Source organism: Electrona antarctica (assembly GCF_951216825.1).
Source record: "Electrona antarctica genome assembly, chromosome: 23".
Lineage (NCBI taxonomy): Eukaryota > Metazoa > Chordata > Actinopteri > Myctophiformes > Myctophidae > Electrona > Electrona antarctica.
The window spans coordinates 27848858-27870275 of NC_136804.1; the positions used below are offsets into that span (position 1 = coordinate 27848858).

General features: G+C 42.9%; 1 protein-coding gene across 1 annotated transcript; it reads left to right on the top strand.

Annotated features, from left to right (window-relative positions):
* The first annotated feature begins 1211 nt into the window (after positions 1 to 1211).
* On the top strand, positions 1212 to 17798 carry mkrn1 (makorin, ring finger protein, 1). The gene is made up of 8 exons (XM_079494623.1): positions 1212 to 1508; positions 2758 to 2889; positions 7780 to 7952; positions 10317 to 10549; positions 13448 to 13662; positions 14156 to 14266; positions 14929 to 15073; positions 15422 to 17798. The coding sequence occupies exons 1-8, from the start codon at positions 1393 to 1395 to the stop codon at positions 15632 to 15634; spliced, it is 1338 nt and encodes a 445-aa protein (XP_079350749.1). The 5' UTR covers positions 1212 to 1392; the 3' UTR covers positions 15635 to 17798.
* The last annotated feature ends 3620 nt before the right edge of the window (positions 17799 to 21418 follow it).

A 21418-nucleotide genomic window follows, 5' to 3' on the forward strand; every position in this document is an offset into this window, starting at 1 on the left:
GACGCTCTATAGAGGGATGTAGGGGGTATTGGCATCCTACTTTTTGTTGAGCAGTTAAAATGCTGGTGACATCAGACTACCCCACATGAGCGCAAGGGTCAGTGAACATTTCTGTCATAAACTTCACATGTGAAGTGTATTAACATGTGAAGTGAATAATGAGTCGGTGTGAAAGGGGATTCACACAGATGAATCTAATGATCACTCCGACTGGCACACATTACTGGTTGAACGTAGCCTGGCGCAGCCAGTCATCATCTGCCTTCTAATGCATATGCATAGTGGTAGGCTATATTAGTATCGCAACGCGAGGCTATAGGTTGAACAAGCCTCGATGTTCCTTAGTCAGTGGTTCTCAAACTTTGTCATGTCAATGACCCCCAAATTAATAACCCCCAAATTAATAACCCCATCTGAAAACATTTAGTCCCAGGGGAGGGGACCCCCCCCATCCAAGCTCTGGGAGTCCCCGGACCCCAGAGGACCATTGCCTTAATACAAGGGACAACCTCAAACCTGCTGTGGGATCCCACAGGGTGGGATGTGACAACTTGGCTGAGATGACCAAAACAATCCCCACTACACCCACCCCTGCTTTTCACACTTGACAAGTTATCAATTTAGATATGTTAGAAATGTTGCCAAAAAGGACTAAACGGTGAAAAGAGAGGAATTAAACAACCCATAACATAATCACATGTCTCAGTATCATTTGACAGTGACAATTGCGCCCCCCAATGGTTCATGTGGCGGTTTGCACTCGGGGTTGTTGAGTTTCAAGGAGGAAAATCCGAGGAGAAGACATGACCCCCCTCTTGAGGTAACAGCACATGCGCATTTAAGCGACCCTTTTTGAGACATTTTGTGAGAACATGTTATATGCAATATTGTAATGTAAAGTCTGTTACAAGTAGGCCAAGTCCCGTATTCAAAATGTATTTGAGTAAAAGTACCAAAGTGTTCATGTCTAAAATGTGATGCATTGTTAGAGGCATTTGCTTCCAGTTTCTATTTGAAAATATGTGTGTGTGTGTGTGTGTGTGTGTGTGTGTGTGTGTGTGTGTGTGTGTGTGTGTGTGTGTGTGTGTGTGTGTGTGTGTGCGCGCGCGTGTGTGTGCGTGCGTGCGTGCGCGCATGCCATGCGTCGCACCTCAAGCTCAGCTTCGGGTAGTCGTTTCCTTCCTTCATATCGCCTTGTTGTAAATCCCCAGAAGCCCTGCTGTGTGTGTCTGTGTGCGTGTGTGCGCGTGTGTGTGTGTGCGCGTACGTGCGAGCGTGTGTGTGTGTGTGTCGGTCTTCTCCTTTCCGGAAGATCCGGCTTTGCTGTGTTGCTGCTGGCTGGCTGGCTGGCTGGCTGTCTGGGAGCTGAGCGTCTTCAACATATAAACAGCAATGGCGGAGGTAGCAGCAGCAGCGGCAGCGGTGTTGTCTTCTACGGCGGCTTGTTCAGCCACCACAACAACAACAACAACGGCGACCGGAGGCTGGACCAAACACGTAACCTGCAGGTAAATAAAAAACGACGACGTCCGCGGTGTGTCTGTGTGTGTCACTGTCACTGTCTGTCTGTCTGTCGTTCGTTTCGTTTTGCCGAGCCGAGCCGCTCAGCTGTTGTTTTGTTGTTGTGATGATTCCCACCACCAGTCAGCCAGCCAGCCAGCCCGCTGGTCATGATGGTAATGCGGGGCTCTGTGTATGTACGTTATCCCGGCGATTAAAAGTACCAATGCTGCTGCAATGCAGACATCAATTCAAAACATGTACTTTGAGTAAGAGTACAAAAGTGTTGGTGTCAAAATATACTTAAAGTACCAAAAGTATAAAGTACTCCATTATGCAATATGCAGAAATTGCAGAATGTCGCATTCCACACAACTTTTCAAATCGTATATAAAGTTATAAACATATTTTGAAAATGGCAAATATCTGCAAGCTCGTCGGCTATTTTAAAATGGTCGAAATGTATATAGGAATAGGTCTGAAGTGGGTAATGTACGTTTTGTAATAAAAATCTACAAAAGTAACTAGTACTAAGTTAAGTTTTCAAATAATTGTACTGTTGTATTGGAATAAAAGTACGACATTTGCCTCTGATATGTAGCCTGTAGGCCTAATGGAGTAGAAGTAAAAGTATTGAATTGGAAATACAAAAAATAATGCACTTAAGTAGGCTGTGGACACCAATGGACATAACAAAACCAGGAGCTTGATTTAGTAGTAGTCATTAAAACAATGGTCAAGTTCGTGTTGTTGTCAAGTTAAAGAATTCCCACTTCCCACCATCCACATTCATTCTTAACAGTGTGGGATAACCTCCTCAAACATGCCTATATCTGCGGACTCCCATTTGAAAAGATTTGTTGACATTTTTTGAAAATAGCAGACTGTTATTCCACATAGCAGTGAACCAAGAGCCACATCAATTTTACCTTGATTTCTGAGTGTTTTACTTGCAATTTAGGATAATTGACATAAGATGGATATATATATATTTTTTTTTTACATTTGAACAAGTTACGAACACACACACACACACACACACAGATTTTCAAATAGAAACTGGAAGCAATGCATGCATCACATTTAGACGTGATAAAATCAAAGGAAAGCATCAAGTTGTTTAAGAGAAGTCACAATGCTTCTGCTATTCGACCAGTTGTACTGACAATCCATTCAGACAATAGTGAATATACAGAGACTCAATTGTAAGATATTGGTCAGTAATAGTATGGCTAATTATTGCTCTATATTTTGCAGGTACTTCATGCACGGGCTTTGCAAAGAAGGGGATAACTGTCAATATTCCCATGATCTCGCCAGCAGCCATCCTGCCGCCATGATTTGCAAATTCTTTCAGAAAGGAAACTGTGTATTCGGAGACCGGTGCAGGTACTTCTGCTCAATTGTATTGCTTTGTCCACATTATACATAGCCTGAAACAGTCTGAATTTTCATTTCGTTTCACTCGCCAGGAAATACTTTTTTAATGGCAGCGATTCAGGGCTGGAGCCAGGCTACATTATACACTAAATCAGTGTTTTCCAAAAACTGACCCAAAATGTGTCCGCAGCGTTTGTGGGTCGCGGACACATTTTTATGGGACCCTTTATTTTTGGTTTCCTTACATTTTGTTTTTAATGTTATTTCAAAACATATTAAAAAAAAAAACATTTCCAGAATAGTCTATCATGATTAAAAACAAATTGATTAAAAAAAAATCAAACATTTTTTTCTTTTTTTCTTCTTCAGTAATTTCATGAAGAAATCAAAGAAAAGGACATTCCAAAAATTTGAAAACAAATGTTTAAGAAGTAGTGAAATTAGCCTATCTACAATCTAGACCAAACTATTTTCACTAGTTTAGGTCCCAGGGAAACATCAAATTTCTCTTTTGGGTCACGTACTAAAAACGGTTTGACAGAGCAGCTTTTATAGCACCGTCTTCTAACTAAATTGTTTAGGGCTAGGCATTGCTGCTCCTCTTAGGCCTGACTCACACCTTTCGATCTAGCATACAACATTGATGCATGCTAGATGTAAAGAAAGGGTTTGTTTACATCTTGCCCCAATGCATTTCCAATGGAAGTCACATGGTTTGACACAACATTTGTGTTGTACGGCTTTCGGCTGTGTTTCGACTGCCCCCCACCCCCTCATACAACACAAATGTTGTGTCAAACCATGTGACTCCCATTGGATATGCATTGTGAGCTTGCATCAGTCAATAAGTCTCATGCATCAGCTATACATCAATCTGTTGAGAAGGTGTGAGTCAGGGCTTAGCGGACCTGACACCCGAGAATACTGTATTCTAATGTCAACATGTTGTTGGAAGTCAATATGCCCAGCCACCAGAGAGGAACATCCATGACCCGCCTAAACACCATCCTTGTTATACAACAAGCCCGGCCCCATTACTGTGTTGGAACTCTATTGAAATTTGCATTGATGTGTTTGTATTCATTGCCTTCAGTATCGTACTAATGATGCAGTCTTTGTTCTACATCGAAGCTGTTGAATGTTGCTGCAGCAGCATTAGAATTTCTTGACGTCGCTGATTTGCACTTTCCGTAAAAACATTTTTTGTAAATGAGCATGAATATTACATTCATGCTCATTAAATTATTCAGCGTCATATGTGAAGATTGTACGTTGAAGACACTTTCACAAGACTTGTTCAAAATTCAAATTCCCCCCAAATCATTTAACTGTTTGTGAAATTAACATGCTTAGTCCAAGTCTAAGCCATTGTAGCTCCCTGGTGAATTGTAGACCTTGAGTTTGTAACCAGACAGGCACAGACAGCCAGGGCAGACACTGTCTGCCTCATATGTCTGCGTTCAGGAGCATCCCCATAGTTACCACAGCAGCTCAAAGCTGCTAGCTTAACAGAGCAAAGAATTTCCTTTTGTTATTTTAATGTTTGATAACTTCCATCCTGAATAATGAGTTCCTACGGTTGGCCTATTACCTTTGGTCCATAGTTGCCATGGGTTGTTGTTTTCATGTTGATAAGTAGCATTCCTTCATCCATATGATGGAGATGCAATGAGGAGGGTGTCCTCATTATTTCTGTGACCCCTTGGGGGGCTCCGCAGCCTCTATTAAGACCCCAGAGAATGGGCCCCACGGTGGGGGCTCCATTATGGATGAATTCCGCTGGGCCGTTGCTATTGTCATGGGGCTGACTCTCCCGTCCGTCTCAGTCTCTCAGCCTCTCTCTGTTGGTTTCTTCATCCTCTTCTCCCGCAGCCCCCAGGCCCGATGGAGCAGCACACTGACTGCATGGCAATTGCATAACCCTCTGTGCGTTTCGCTCCTGTTCCCATATCACCCCCCCGCCCCCCCCCCATCCCACCCACTTCCCTCTTCACCGCTGTTGCCGGCGGGTTCACCCGGTTCACTCCGCCATTCTACTGCAGCGTGCTGCTCTTCTCTTTTATTTATGCGAGCCACTAACACCCCCCCCCCCCCACACACACACACACATTTCATTGCCATTTAGCCCCCATGTTTAGTCAAAGAGCCACACCAGTTGAGCATTGGGTTCCTTCCCAGTAGAACCCAGCAGCCGCACAGCTCTCTGCAGCGGAAACAGAAGGACGGCCATTGATTTGGCCATCATGTATGCTTGGCAGTCAACGAGCATTAGTCAATACTGTATAGTGGCGGCGTGGAGTTGTGTTGTTTTTCCTAGTTAGGCCATGCTAACTGGAACGGCAGTCATCTGGTAGAGGGTGACTGTGCTGTAATGAAATTAAATGAACCACTTATGCCTTACATACTTGACTGTGTGTCGAACAGTGAAAATAAGCTACCTACAAGCCTGTGATGTGTTCTTGTGATCTTGTGCTATTTTCACATTTTTTTTATTCTTTGAAAATGTCCACTTATAATGACATGCCCAAAATAGGGATGCCACTTCATGCTAGGTTGAAACTGGTTAATAAACATGCCAACGTGTCAGAGTTCAAACGGCCTGCATGATGGCGTCGGCAATTATTGTATCGGGAAAGGGCAGGAATGTTCTTGTTATGGCCCCATAGTCTGATTACGGTCATATTCTGATCTCAACGTGTTTCTTAGATAACACAAGAGGCACACAAAGTAACTGCCACCTTGATAAACTGAGATAACTGCAACGTCACTGGCATTTCATAGAAATGAAAGTGTGGGATCTAGGCATACTCCCATTTGTATGTGTACATTTGGGCATACATGTAAAACACTGTCTTTCTCTTTAGAAGTGCTTTCATTACCAGTAACAGTTTTCATTTTCACGGATGATTCAAAAGTCAGTCTGCAATGTTAAAACATTATATTATTAGTAAGATAGCGATCAGATGGTGTTCTGGGATCTTAACAGTTGGTGCACTTGATCATATGATCACAACATCCTGGATTCCATGAGGCCAGGATCCGGATCGCCTGACACCTCCCTTCTCTACCGTCTATACAAATATACAAAACATGTCACCCATTCCCTTATCCCTGCTTTCCTGTTTCTAACCCACTGCCCTTTCTTTACCGTAATGTAACACAAATATTCTGTTTGCTCTTCTGGAAACTAGCAATGAAACAGTGAGGCTCTATGGTTTCTGAAAGAATTAAGTCCCAGTCACGCATGAGAGATTAGCTCAGCGAGCCACTACTTCCTTCAGACATATGGAAACCCACGTCACAGGGTTATCAATATTTATGACCTACTGACGACAGTCAAAGGCATTGTTTTCATAGTTTTCCCCCCCCCCTCCATAACAGCTGCTATGCATGCAAAAAAACATTACTCACGCATATAGGCTACGGCCGATACGACTACGCACTTTGTTTACATTGGCCTTGTCCAGAAAGATAATGGGCTTACATTTATCAAAACATAAAATACTTTACATCACAGTGCAACAGGCTGCTTGGTACTCCAGGCCTTATCTTGTTGGCTTATGTTTAGACCAGGGCATAGCTCCTGGCTTCCAGTCAAACCGTTTATTTAACCATATGAACCCTAGCGTCATGTCATAATAATACGCTAAAATAGCCGGTCTACAATGCATTGCGTTATGAGCTTGTAGATCGGCTATTTTTGGCAAAGAGATTTGGTTGAGGGAGAAAACGAGGTGTCATATACAGAACCCTGGTCAATACAAAATAAATTCATTACAAGCCAGTGAAGTTTATAGGATTGAATGGTTAAATAAATAAATGCTAAACCCTTTTTTGTATTTGTATTGCTGCAGGAGCAATAGCTTCTATTTCAGCATACTAATCTAATCTAATCTTCCAGGAAGTAAAAGGCACTATTCTATTGGGAATGGGAATCCCCATTAATGATGTCATTGGTAGGCACTAGGCAGGTTTCTAAACTGAACACAGCCCATCTCATAATGAGCATTAATGAGGACCAATTATGAAGATGAGGCTGAAAATGGGGGCCAAGTGCTCCTATAAAGACTAAGGAGCCGTTCTAGTTCTCATGTTTTCTCCAAGTAAAGACAAGACTCTGGTGACCCTTACACATACCCAGGATAAATATAGGTGTTATTTGCCGACCGTACAACATCTGCTGCAATTGCAAACAAGTTAACAACACATTCATTGGTTATGTTCTTTTTATATATTTATCAGATCGGTGAGCTAATATTATCCAGCGCAAGCTCCATGCGCTACCCTACCCCTAGACCAGAAGGCACGCTGTCTGGGCCAGGCTAGGGGTTTAGTGTCTTGCTTAAGGACACAGGCCAGGGAGAGCCAGAGGTGCATATTTGAAAATAGCAATGCAATATCTATTGTACAATGCAATATCTTTTGTTGGCGGTGTAGCCAAAAGTCACTCACCTGTGCTGTGAACAAAACGAAAACGGTTCATCCTTCCTCAACCTTTTTATTTCTTCCCATCCATGCACTGCATTGCTACAGGTGTGTAATGTAAAAAAATATATACAGTATATACTTTTACACCTTGAGAATGAAACAAACTAGTAAACTACTAGGAATCCTTACAAATTCTACTAAGAATGAGCTGCCCAAGCTTAATTTCTAAACACTTGAATGTATGAATTTCACATGACTATACCGGCAGGCTATGAATAATATATCTTAGGAAGGAAGACGCGGACCATGTAAAATCTGCCCTCGTGCCACGATTGGCCCACGATTGGCCCCTTGACATTGGGACCTGTCTTTGGTAGATGCAAAAAACATTATTTTATTGATTATCAATAATGTTTTGTTCTTATGACAATTAGTTCCTCGCGCCCCTAAACTTGAGCTCCCATGCCACAGGTTTGAACACTCTAAACAGGACGACTCACACGTTGTCACGCCGCCGCTGCCATCCGCCCGCCTCCCGCTCGCCAGCGCCTCACAGCCCATGCCCAGTGGTCCACCAGGCGCAGGGGCAGTGGACTGGTTCAACGCTGCAGAGTTTGTGCCAGGGCAGCCCTACTGCGGACGGGGTGAGTGAACCAGCGGCACTTGTCCATAACTATGGAAGAGGTTAATGGTACTGTTTTTTTTTTTTTTTTTTTTTTGTCCAGCTTTGAGGGTTTGTGTAAAAACGCCACCACCTACGACTAGGTTCTTTTTTTAGTGTTTGCGTAAGAAACTAGAGTGTAAACACGAACATTGCGTAAACGCAAACATTGAAGACAAACGTGAGGACGCAAATGAAACCAAAATGTTTTTTGTAAAAAGTGAAAGCTCTACATATACTCCTAGTAGTCATTTTGAGTGTTGTTTACATTCAAGAGCGGAGACCCTAATGGGTAGCCTACAGCGGAACGGAGTGACTGACTCTCTCCCCACCCCCTCTCTCTCTCGTGTGTGTGTTCCGTGTGCAACTATTTCTCTCAGTGCAGCCTCCCCTCCCACATGCTTGCTCGCTCACTCTCTCTCATTCCGTTTTGAACTGTTTTTGCATCTCAATGGAAATATTGCAGGCTTATACAGGACTGGACAGTAATATTGCGGTAGCCTACTAACTATGTAGGACTAAATGGCTAGATATCTTTTGTTGTGAGCAGGGGCGATGGTCATGTCAAGTTGACCCTCCCCTCGCCACCTGGCTGTAATATGCTCTCATTGGCTGTAACACTGATTTGCCCGGGGGAGTGATTGCAAGCCCATTCTGTATGATGACTGGTCGGCGACGGAGCCAAATGCCAAACCTGCTAGATATTTAGAAAGGCTTGAGAAGGCATCACCAACCTCTATTATCGCGGCTTGATCTTCTCGCAGTGCCTTACGCACCGTGCAAGCAAAAAAGGCGCAAAGATCTTGCAGAGTGTATTCGGGACCTAACCGGGTTCTCCCTGTGACTGTCTAGCTGAAGCAGGCAGGAGAGAAATGTCATTCAGTCAGGGGAGAGAACCCATTCATCAGCTTCAATTAGGTAGTGTTCCACTTTTGGCCTCTTGAGGATTGATTGCCCTCTTGTGTCTGATGAGAAAAACTACTGCTGGTCTGTACAGTTCAACTTGGATTTTTATAAATACGTTTTGTTTCTTTTCTCTTTATTTTCTTTTTTTCATCTGCTCAGACCTGTGTTGCCATGTCTGCTTATTATAAGCAAATTTGATTGTTAAGGAAGTGTAGTTGCTTATTTTGGGCTTGCTTCCTAATGGTGTTTAAGCCAGAGGTTCTCAAACATTTTCATGTCAAAGGCATGGACCACGGCCCCGGACCCCCATCAGAAAATACTTTGTTCAAATATTTCAATTTGAACAAAATATTTCATTTTTATTTTTATGTATTTTAGGCTTCAAGTAATACAACTGAAGGTTGCTTCTTTTGGGCTGTTTTTTCCAAGACCTGGCCATGTTTCTCTGGCAAAAGCTGGCAGAGGCTGGCTCAGAGGCGTGCTGTGAGTGAGGGGGCAGCGTAGTGTGTTTTCTTTGGCACTGTGTGTGTGTGTGTGACTGTGTGTATTTTGAGCCTTGGCCAGAAGGCCCCTACAGTGAATCCGTAAACAGGTGTGTGTCGCTGTGTGGTAGGCCCTGAGGTGAGTGGATGAGCTGGCTGTATGCGGTCATTGTGACCTGCTGTTCTTGTTATTTACAATTGTCATTAGAGACCCAACCCATCGTGGTAGACCTTTGGGTCATAGACCCCTCGACCAGTGTTTCCCAAACGGTGAGCCTGTGTCTAATTTTATGGGCTTTTGATAAGTTTGGGTCCCGGCTCAGGCAGACGCCAAATGTACCTTTTGCGTCTCTGCTTAAAAAGTTTGAGAACCAATGACCTAGACCACTGATTGCCTGATGTATTGACCTATTTTCAGGGGGGGAAAGTGTGAAAATCTTGAAATCAATTTGGAAAAACTTGGCTATCCATTAATAAGCAAAAACAAAAATGAAATAGTGCTTGAATTGGTCAAACTAGCAATAGAATACATGTTCAGAAGCATCTTCCTAATGGTCTCGTATATTTTATTTAATTTAAAAAGCCAAAATATAATTCGTTTACATATTGTGTAAACGGAGTGTGGGGGGCTCCTTTCACGCTATCTATATATGAGGATAAGATATATAGATATTATTCTTTTTTGCTTTAATCCCTGTTCCACTCCACTGTAAAAACGAAAAAATCCCCTTGTGCCGTATAATTGGTTTGTGAAAAATACAATGGAGCAGCACGCACATCCACTCACTAAACAGGTGCTGGGCAGAGGATAATAAAAAAAAGATGAGGTCCGCATGCTGGATTAAGCTCCAAAGCTTAAACGTATTTATTAAGGTTCCTCCTTACACCATAGAGGACATGACGTTTCGAGCCTCGCGGCTCTTCATCAGACGATGGTATAATTGGTTTGTGTCGTGCAGCTGATCCTGTGACAGCGGAGGGGCCCGTCGTCCCGCTCATTGAAGAGCTGGAGAAGGACCAGGATGTTGACGACGACGACAAGGAGCTGCGGAAGCAGCTGTGTCCGTACGCCGCAATGGGCGAGTGCCGCTACGGCCTCAACTGCGCGTACCTCCACGGCGACGTCTGCGACATGTGTGGCCTGCAGGTGCTCCACCCCACCGACAACAACCAGCGATCGGAGCACACCAAGGTAACTGTTTTCCAAACACCGTTTCTTGTTTTTGAGCCCTTACGGAGCTGGGTGTGTGGGTGGCTGGCTGGGTGTGTGGGTGGCTGGGTGGCTGGGTGTGTGGGTGGCTGGGTGGCTGGGTGGCTGGGTGGGTGGGTGGGTGCGTCTGAGCACGAAAACAGCATGGTTGTTTTTCACCACCTGTGCGCAACCTAACACACACACACAAACACACAACAATTTACAATTTACAATTTAGGCATTTAGCAGACGCTCTTAATCCAGAGCGATTTACATTAGGCAAGAACAAAAGCATGGGAATACATCACATATATAAAATGCATTTATCATGAAACATGCGTAAGCTAAGAACGTAAGCGTAAGCTAAGAACGTAACTAGAACATATCTATATAATGACACTATACATATAAACTATACATATATACTATACATATGTACTATGATGTGCTATGACTACATACGCACATTAACTGTATATATGGTGATTTCGGGTGTGCCAGTACAGTACAGTGACTCCGACCTACTTACTTACTTACATTTCCAGAGGGGTTGCCAATTTCAACCAATCAGGAGACGGTACCACAATGTTCAGCTTAAATTGTACAGTGTTCCAATTTCTTTTCGTTTATTTGTGTCATCATTTGCACTTGTTTCATCTCTATCCTGTGTGAGTTCTCCCTCGTGATTGATCTGAATTTGTATTTTCTGTTTACTAAAGAGCTGGAGAGACCGGGAGACTCCTGTTACTGAACAAACACTAGCAATGAATATGGAACTATTTAACACTTATTTTAAATAAATATCACTTAAAGGACCACTTCACCACTTTTCAACCTATCTTCATATAATAGGTCCTCACTAATAATCATGATAAAATGGCACGATTTTTTTCTACTCAGTCTGTGTCTCATAGGAGGGCTGTGGGCAGTTTAGAAACCGTCTTCCAGTGACATCATCATTAGGCAGATTTTTTTTTAAACAAGATTTTTTTACAAAAATGTTTAGATTTTCATAATCGTGAGAACGATGGCTTCCATTTCCACATTGCAACTTTTCAGGACTAGAAAGCCTGCAGTTTCTATTAGCTTGTATTCCCCATCGATGATGTCACTGAAAGACGGTTTCTAAACTGCCCACAGCCCTCCTATGAGACACAGACTGAGTAGAAAAAAATCGTGCCATTTTATCATGATTATTAGTGAGGACCTATTATATGAAGATAGGTTGAAAAGTGGTGAAGTGGTCCTTTAACCTAACTACTTAAACCCTATATGCTTCATTGACCGATGTCCCCTAGGGGTCTGTTTACTGGTGTTCGCCGAATATTTGCCTGTTAGGGAATAGGTACGCTAGGGTTCTTGTGGTTAATATTTGCCTGTTAGGGAATAGGTACGCTAGGGTTCTTGTGGTTAATATTTGCCTGTTAGGGAATAGGTACGCTAGGGTTCTTGTGGTTAATATTTGCCTGTTAGGGAATAGGTACGCTAGGGTTCTTGTGGTTAATATTTGCCTGTTAGGGAATAGGTACGCTAGGGTTCTTGTGGTTAATATTTGCCTGTTAGGGAATAGGTACGCTAGGGTTCTTGTGGTTAATTTGGCTGTCTGTCTACCATCGAGTTACATCTCTACGCCAGTTGTGAAATGCTCTGTCTGTACACATCATGAGAAATGCATCGAACGCAAGCAATACCCTCGCCCACCACAATGCGCTCTCTATGTCAGTTTAGTAATTTAATTTTAAACTATATAATCGCTGTCGAGCAGAAACCTGTTATCTCCAATTCTCTTGTAGATCTTATCTTTTGTGTGTGGGCTTTATAAATTCTGAATCAATGAATAGTATTAATTAACGAGAGCTTGATTCACCAGTCATTTATGTGAGATTATACCAGAAGCATCAACCTCACTTTGTGGTGGCTGATTCTAAAGAGCGAGATTTCTCACTCTGAACTCGACAACTGTTGCTCACTTTCTGATAACTTTTGATCATTTTATAGTTATTTTTATGTGATATTATTTGTGCATGTTGGTGTGGAATAATTTTTTCTTCATTTAGTAGCGTTCTCATAAATATGAGTTATGAAACTGGTACCCATTTTGGGCGGGAACCCCTTTTGGTGTTTTAAGCATTATGTTATACTTTAGCTATTGAAAAATAGCAGATCTACAAGCTCATAGCGTGGCACCGAGTGCCGCGCTACGAGCTTGTAGATCTGCTATTTTTGAAAAATGATTATATATTCTTTCAGAGTGATCGTTTTTAACTCAAATCTTTGCTTATGGGGGGTCCCTGGAACAATATATTTTCTGATGGGGGTCGGCGGCCAAATACGTTTTGGCTGCCATGACATGACATTTGGGGGTCCTTGACATGAAATAGTTTGAGAACCACTGACATTGACAGAAAACTGTCAAAACTTCGAAGACATTTTTTAGAATTTCTCAGGTCTAAATGGGTTAATAACATTGATATGATTACGAACTGTCACCGGTGTGCTGATCTGCAACACTGAAGCGCATCAGTATAAATATATCACTGTACTGTATAGCACTGCCATTAGACTTGCTAGACATGCTTAACCAATTCAGCCCTATTTTATACTGGAAAATGGCAGTTGTATACAAGCTCAGAACGCATTGCTTGTATATATTTTATATATTTATATTTTATTTATTATTTTGTTCTCTGTAATGATGTGCCCAAAATTAGGACACCAGGGCCAATGTGGCCTAATGCAACACATTGTAGATCAGTTTGTAGATCTACTTTCATCTTTAATAATTGTGAAGCATGTTGACAATTTTTGCCAATGACGCCAGAGTTAATGTAGTTTTAATATAGACTGGTTTCTGGCGGCATTCCCCCATTCACGCAAATTTGTGCTCTGTCTCTGCAGGCTTGCATCGACTCTCATGAAAAGGACATGGAGATCTCCTTCGCCATCCAGCGCAGCAAGGACATGATGTGTGGCGTGTGCATGGAGGTGGTGTTCGAGAAGGCCAATCCCAGCGAGCGCCGCTTCGGAATCCTCTCCAACTGCAACCACTGCTACTGTCTCAAGTGCATCCGCAAGTGGAGGAGCGCCAAACAGTTCGAAAGCAAAATCATCAAGTGAGTTTTGTTGAAACTCGAACGTGGATTGTTCTTTGGCTTTTTTTTGGTTGAACTGTAACCAACCTCAGGAAAGCGGACTTAATTTTATTAACCCATTTTGACCTGAGATTCTAAAAATGATTCTAAAAATGTCTTCTACATCCTGACAGTTTTCTGAAAAAGCTATGTTTCTATGTCAGTCGTTCTTCGATTTTTCAAAAATAGCAGACCTACAAGCTCGTAGCGCGCCACTCGGTGGCGCGCTATGAGCTTGTAGATCTGCTATTTTTCAATAGCTAAAGCATAACATAATGCTAACACCAAAAGGGGTTCCCGCCCAAAATGGGTTAAAGTACATGTATATGAGTGTATCTATGGTGTAAAAGAAAGTTTTGAACAGACAGCAATATGTACGTTTTTACATTCAACTGCGTATCATGACACAATGTGGGTTGCAGCAGCAAGATTTTCCCAACAATTAATAAATGTTTCCAACGTTGCTTCAACGCAGGTCTTGCCCCGAGTGTCGAATCACGTCCAACTTTGTCATCCCGAGTGAGTACTGGGTGGAAGACAAGGAGGACAAGCAGAAACTCATCCAGAAATACAAGGACGGCATGGGGTAAATTGATAATAATTAGAATTTTGTTTCCTATACTTGGCCAGCGCAGCTTTTCCAAACATCAGTGCACCCACAGTAAAAGTGCGGTCTAAAACGAGCACTTGAGTGAATTAGCTTTTCCATTTGGTTGAGGAGAAGCTCCTCCTGTCACTCCAGTGCCCATGATCAATGTCACATGTCTTGTCCTTTCCATTTGTTTGTCCAGATACTTCAAAGGGTGTGTGTGTGTGTGTGTGTGTGTGTGTGTGTGTGTGTGTGTGTGTGTGTGTGTGTGTGTGTGTGTGTGTGTGTGTGTGTGTGTGTGTGTGTGTGTGTGTGTGTGTGTGTGTGTGTGTGTGTGTGTGTGTGTGTGTGTGTGTGTGTGTGTGTGTGTGTGTGTGTGTGTGTGTGTGTGTGTGTGTGTGTGTGTGTGTGTGTGTGTGTGTGTGTGTCCCTCCCAAGTATAGTAGAATTTGACAAATTGATATCGTGAGGACTGTTCTCCTGGTCCTCACAAGATAAATTGATGGGGTTTTTATGCTTAAGAAGGATTTTTAGAGTCAAGGCCACTTATGTGCAAGTCAATTGATTAATTTAAACTGCTGTCCTCGCAAGTATAGTAATATAAATGTGTGTGTGGAGTCGACACGTATGTTCACTCACAATACCCCCCATTTCTCCAGGAAAAAATTGTGCCGATATTTCGACGAGGGCCGTGGAACCTGCCCGTTTGGCTCCAACTGCTTCTACAAGCACGCCTTCCCCGACGGTCGCCTGGAGGAAGGACAGCCCCAGCGGAGGCAGGCAGGAACCAACAGAAGGAGCCAGGTAGCATGTTAACTCTGGGGAACACTGCACTTAGCCCAGGTCCATGTTATACTCTCTGTAAGGACAGTGGTTGTGAGCAGGTGCTTGTCGCTGTGCCTGTCTGATTGCCTGCGCAGCCCTACTGTACCTCGCCTCTCATTGAAAACAAATCACCAAGGTGAGAAAGTCACAAAAACACTAATTTCCACCAATGTTTTTTTCCCCCAGTTGAAGACGCAAGGCTCTCTACTAAAAACACGCCCAGAGTTGCAAATATTGAGCACTAAAAGAACCAGCTTCTGCCTGACAGCAACAATGTAAAGAACCAGCTTCATGGTTTAACCTTAACCCCTTTCACCCCCCCCTCAGAACTCGAGGCGAACGCCCCTGTGGGAACTCTTTGACGAGCGGGAGAGCACGGACTCGTTCGACAACGAGGACGAGGAGATGGTGACCCTGGAGCTGAGCGAGATGCTTCTCATGCTGCTGGCCGCGGGCACCGACGAGGACAACACCGACTCCGAGGACGATTGGGACTTGTTTCACGAGGAGCTGGACGATATCTACGAGATTTACCTATAGCAGCCCCCAACCACCACACACCCCTAACCCGTTTCTCCTCCCAACTAGGCACTTAGAATAAACTGTCTCGTGTGTGTGATGGACAGTACCCCTTCCCCTCCTTGTGTTGTGGCAGTGCCTTTAATCGGGCCGCTAATAAGGAACTTAATAAAAGTTTGGGAAAAAAACACTTTAAAAAAAAACTTTAAAAAAAACTTTAAAAAAACTTAAAAAAAGAAAATAAAGAAAGAAAACAAAAAAATATATAATAATTCAAGCAGGTCGGTGCACTCGTGCTAAACATTTTCTAGAAACCTGTCCTTGTGAATCTGTCCTTGTACGGTTCGTGTAAAAAATTCAAAAAAAAAATACAAACAAACCCATATAAATGGTATCTAATTTTTTGGGGGAATATCGCTAATAAACCATATCAAGTTTATTTGTGGGTGTGGGTTTGACTTGTTTATCATCTACCCAGGTGTTTGTATATAACTCTCTCCATATATATCTATATACAGTAAATATATATCCGAGACAGAGGATTGACCCAACTTTAACACATTTCCACTTACTGTACTAATGATGACTGTGGTGGTGTTTTGGGCTACATCCTCTTCTCATGCACTGAACTGAACTCAACTGGGTGGTGGAGCCTGTGATCCACTTTTACTGCACTCATGCACGCTTATGGCTCAAGCCTAGTTTACACTTCATCGTACACCGTGGGAAAACATGATGCTTCCCTTATGTTCGAATCAAAAGGAATTGCTATGCACATCCATGTAGACGCAGGTGCAGGACTAAAAAGATGCGTAACAAGAATAAAGGAGGTCCGCACAAACGGCTACTGCTCCCAAGTAAACTATTGTGCACTTCACAACCTTAAGTTTCGACCAAAACGAACCACAACTGAAATGTGATTTGCACAGCGGCGGCTGTTTGTGCAGACTTTATTCTCGTTGCGCTTCCCTTATTTTCGCCAACATGTGTTGAAGTGTAAATTAGGCTTCCCTCTTCTTGTCCCAAGGGATGGGATCGAATAGAAGAAAAATACATTATCTCTACAAATTCCAAAGTGCACATTTTTATTTTGATGTTGCAAATCTCACATAATCTGCAACACCTGTAATGACCAAAAGGCGAGGCCTCCGTCAGAACTAAGCTGGAGTAACAAATTGGGCAGAACATCGACAGAAGCAGGCTAAAGACTAATTTATACTTTGTCGCACAGCCTTTAACACAAGTGTTGCTTGACAACCAATCATGTATTTGCTACTTATTCATTTAAGGACATTTTATTATATTGTCCTATTACAGAAAGGTCCTGGATTCAAATGGCACTTGTTTCAGAAAAGTCCTGGGTTCAAATAGCACTTGTTTCAGAAAAGTCCTGGGTTCAAATGGCACTTGTTTCAGAAAAGTCCTGGGTTCAAATAGCACTTGTTTCAGACCTGGGACCCATTTGTGTGGACTATTGGCAATGCATTTGGCATGTTCTCCCCATGTTCATGTGGGTTTCCCTTCCTCTAGGTGCCCTTGTCTCCTCCCATACTAAAAACGCATGCATCATAGTGACCCGTTAACCCGGGTACAGTACCCATGGTATTGTACCCTGGGTACTGGCCTTAGAGCTGATGATGCCTATGGCTGCCCACTGTTCTCAACCACTTGTTGAACCCTCTGCACTTAATTAAACTAGCACTTAGTTGACCGGAGTCTGCTCTGTCGAAATAGCCGATCCACAAACTCGTCATGCATTGCGGTGCGTTGTGAGCTTGTAGGTCGTCAATGATTTTTTTCCCCCCAGTATAGGGACGCTGGGATTCAAGTGGTTAGTAGTTAGGATGGGTTCAATGCAGGAGACAAATTAAGCGCATGTGCGAAATGTAGTAATTGGCAAATAATGTTCTGTCAAGAGACACTTATCAAGGCGTTGTGGGACCAAGCATAAACTTAGTTCTCTTCTCTCCCATACACACCCCAGCAGAATGTGTATGAACTGTACATAGTTTTCTTTTGCTTAAAGCAAGTCATACATGTTAAGCCAGGCTGACAGATGTCCTCAACAAACATACAGATAGCTGGTCAAACTCCATTGGAATGCATATGTTTATACTGAAATGTGTGTTTTCTATGTACCACAACCATCCATCATAACTTGAAATTAAAGTTTATTATCAAAGTATGCCGTGTGAAATCAAATTGTTTTCATTGTAAACTATGGCGTTGATAAGTGTAATTAAATTAAGACAATTATTTTTACATTATTTTTATTTTACATTATTACATCATTATTTTTACATGCTGGGCATGGTCACATTAGAACTATTTAATAGGGGGGGGCTGCTGGCTGAGTGGTCCAGGAGCATTGCCGCATACAGGCTCTGGCCTGACAGCGTGTCGTGTGTTCGAGTCCCGTTCATGATGACCCTTGCTGCATGTCTCTCCCCCTCTCGTTCTCCCTCTTTCCTGTCTATCTTCACTTGAAACTATCAATAAAAGGCAGAAAAGCTTTGTTTTAAAGAACTATTTAATAGTAATTGAAAGAAATGGATCACGAAAGCTGAATATAATAATTTGAGATTGGTCAACTGAATTGTCAAGGTAGTGTAACCATTCAAGGAGTGGGCTATATTGATTGGAACAGAAATATCACAAACTAGAAAAAGTGCCCTTCTGGGCACAGGTCTCCACCAGGAGGATAGGAGTGTGTGGGATGTTTGGCAAAATGTTTAGGAGTAATATAAATGTGTGTGTGTGTGTGTGTGTGTGAGAGTGAGATGCGGCTTGGCCTGTTGTAGTGCCACCATGAGGCTGATTAGAAAACTGTCAAGTGGCATTTCTTCCTCAGCCTAGTGGGAATATGCATGCCCAGTTTCACCGCAATCGGACGCTGCGTTGAGTAGTTGTGGCGATTTGTACAAACGGGTACTCCTGAAAAGTTTAGTAGCCAATGAGGGTGGATTATGAGAAATCAAACAAACCCGTCTTGATCACATGACTATGGAGAGCATGTGTACCGATTTGCATGAAATTTGGATAAAATATGAAGGAGTAATATTAGAAAATGTGTTTTACATCTTCAAGCTTCAACTGTCCGTGGCTGTCGGCTAAAGTGTGCTTACACTGTCAGTGAGGGCTCATTGAGTCAGCAAGGGAGTGGATTGGGATTGGGCCTTAGTAGGCGTTCCTGCATAACTTCCTGGTATGATGATGATTTACTGCAGTCATTTTCAATACTTTAACTGCCATGAAATGTAAAGAGCATCCATGTTGTGTGACTATACTGTACATTCTGTTAGTTCATCTCATACAGTCTGTCTCTATAGTGACTACATTGTCTCATTCAATTCACTGACTTACACTGACTCTACATGATAAAAGTACATTAAACATGTTTATGATTACTTTATGTATTACATGTGACATGAATACAGTAAACTGCAGTTAAAGAATGTACGGTATTGCATCATATCACCCCCACCCTCCGCTCTCTCTCTCTCTCCGTTTGAGAGGTGTGTGTGTGTGTGTGTGTGTGTGTGTGTGTGTGTGTGTGTGTGAGAGAAAAGGTGGGTCAAGGATTCTGCCTGTTGCTGTTGGGCAGAATCCTCATATCTCCATATTGTATTTATTTTTCCATATAGATTAAAGGTATATTCAGTGATTTCACTTAATTCAAATATCACTTATTTTCTCTTATTTTTTGGATAATCCTCCCTACTATAAAGTGTGCTGACCATATAAGGAGTTCCTCCCTGTCCCCAGTGAGCCTCTGGGGTCAAAAAAACATAGTTTTGGTTTGGGCTTTGGGTGGCAAAGCCTTCATCCAATCAGGATGAGAGGGGCCTTCCTCCAATCATGATCGAGTGGGGCGGGCCTTGGTGCACGTGCTGTTGGTCTGTTGTACTTCCCCCACTGTAGAGCGTGTGCATGTGCACATCTTGTTACCGGGGCTGACAGGGTTTTTTTCCCAAATCACCCAAATCACTGAATGCTCCTTTAACAGTAACACCCTACTTGATCATATTTACAGCGGTCACACAATAGTAGCAAAAAGATAGGAGATATACAAGCTCAAACCGTGTTGCATTGCAGATCTGCTATTTTTGCTGAATTAGAATCTTAATGGTGAAAAGCAACAGTTTTGGACATATGAGGTTTTCTCCTGACATCATGGAACTGTGTGTGAACTACACACCTGCTAATGTGTCACGACCAATCAAATGATGCCAACCGTGAAAACACCCTCGTGTGGAGCACATAAAAAGTCAGACCCAGACAGCAACACACCACCCTTCTAGGAGACCCCAGACCCGATCTCCACGGACACACACCCTTCTAGAAGACCCCGACCTCCAATCTCCACGGACACAGAGACCACCTCAGGCTGACATGCTGCTGAGTCCTCAACTCTTGTGCTTGCTGGGCCTCTTGGCACTAGGTAATAGAATTGTTCTTGTAGATCGGCTATTTTCACAACATGTATCTGTGGAACTGAGTCAAACTAAATGTAATGCCTATAAGGCTATAAAGTGCTTGTCAGAACTGCATGGGTCCCCAGTTCAAAAATATGATTATTTTGGGCCAAAATATGGTTATTCTATATGACTCATTTGGCATCCTTCTTTCTGTGTGTCTCTCTCTCTGTGTGTGTGTGTGTGTGTGTGTGTGTGTGTGTGTGTGTGTGTGTGTGTGTGTGTGTGTGTAGGCACCGTGCACACCAGTCCCTTGGCTGAGGAGGTGAAACTTGAGCGTGGGAGCTGTCCAATGTTCTGGTTCATCTTCAACGGCCACTGCTACCAGTACGTAGCTTTAGACCTGAGCTGGAACAACGCAGAGAAGAACTGCCAGTCTGAAGGTGCCCACCTGGCTCCCATCCACAGTGAGGAGGAGCACGACTTTATCCGTGCACTGATCCAGAACTATAAGCCACCGAACATAGTGACCTGGATTGGACTGCATGACCTCATGTTTGAGGGTGGATGGGTGTGGTCTGATAGCCTGGCTAATAAGCCAGACTAATATCACACAACACTGTCGCGGTATATCAGTCTGGGCTGGCTCCACTTGGATTTCATTTCCCGGGGAACATTTTCTCTTTGACGCAATTGGTCAGAGCTACTGTCAGTCAAAGGTCTCAAGCATTGAACGTCACTGTACCAAAGCCTGCCTATATTGCATACCGTGTCCCGATTGGTCCGACCTGTTCTCTGCTGTAGGAAAGAGGCGTGCTACTGAGCCTCGCCAGACCGTAATCCGCTGGTAGGCAACTTTTTTTTGCCAACGGCTGATTCGGTCTGGTTTATTAACCAGGCTAGTGGTCTGATGGCTCCGATGTTAACTACACAGACTGGCGTAGTAGTTATCCAAAAGATGATACAAGTGCAAACTGTGGGTTCACAAACTGTTTCGGGGACACTCAGTGGTGTGACTGGGCATGTTCTGAAACACTACGTTCTGTCTGTGTACTTCGTACATAAACATGTCCTTGTTGAGTCTCCACAATAAAAGCATGAAATAAATATAATCCATGTGTTTACTGGTGCCATAATTTCAGAGTGTCTCCGTTGTGAAGCACATTCAGAGACATTCATTATAATAAACTATATTAGCTACAGTGGACATTACATGAAGTATATTTGAAGTTAATCATTTATTGGTTTCACTAATGAAAACTCATTTATCCGTTTATTTTTTCTCACTCAAAATATTATGTCTCTCAGGGACCCAAACCACTGAAAATGGCCGCTCACAAGCTTTTAGATTTTATTTTTATTTTTAATTCTTAACTTCTTAATTATTATG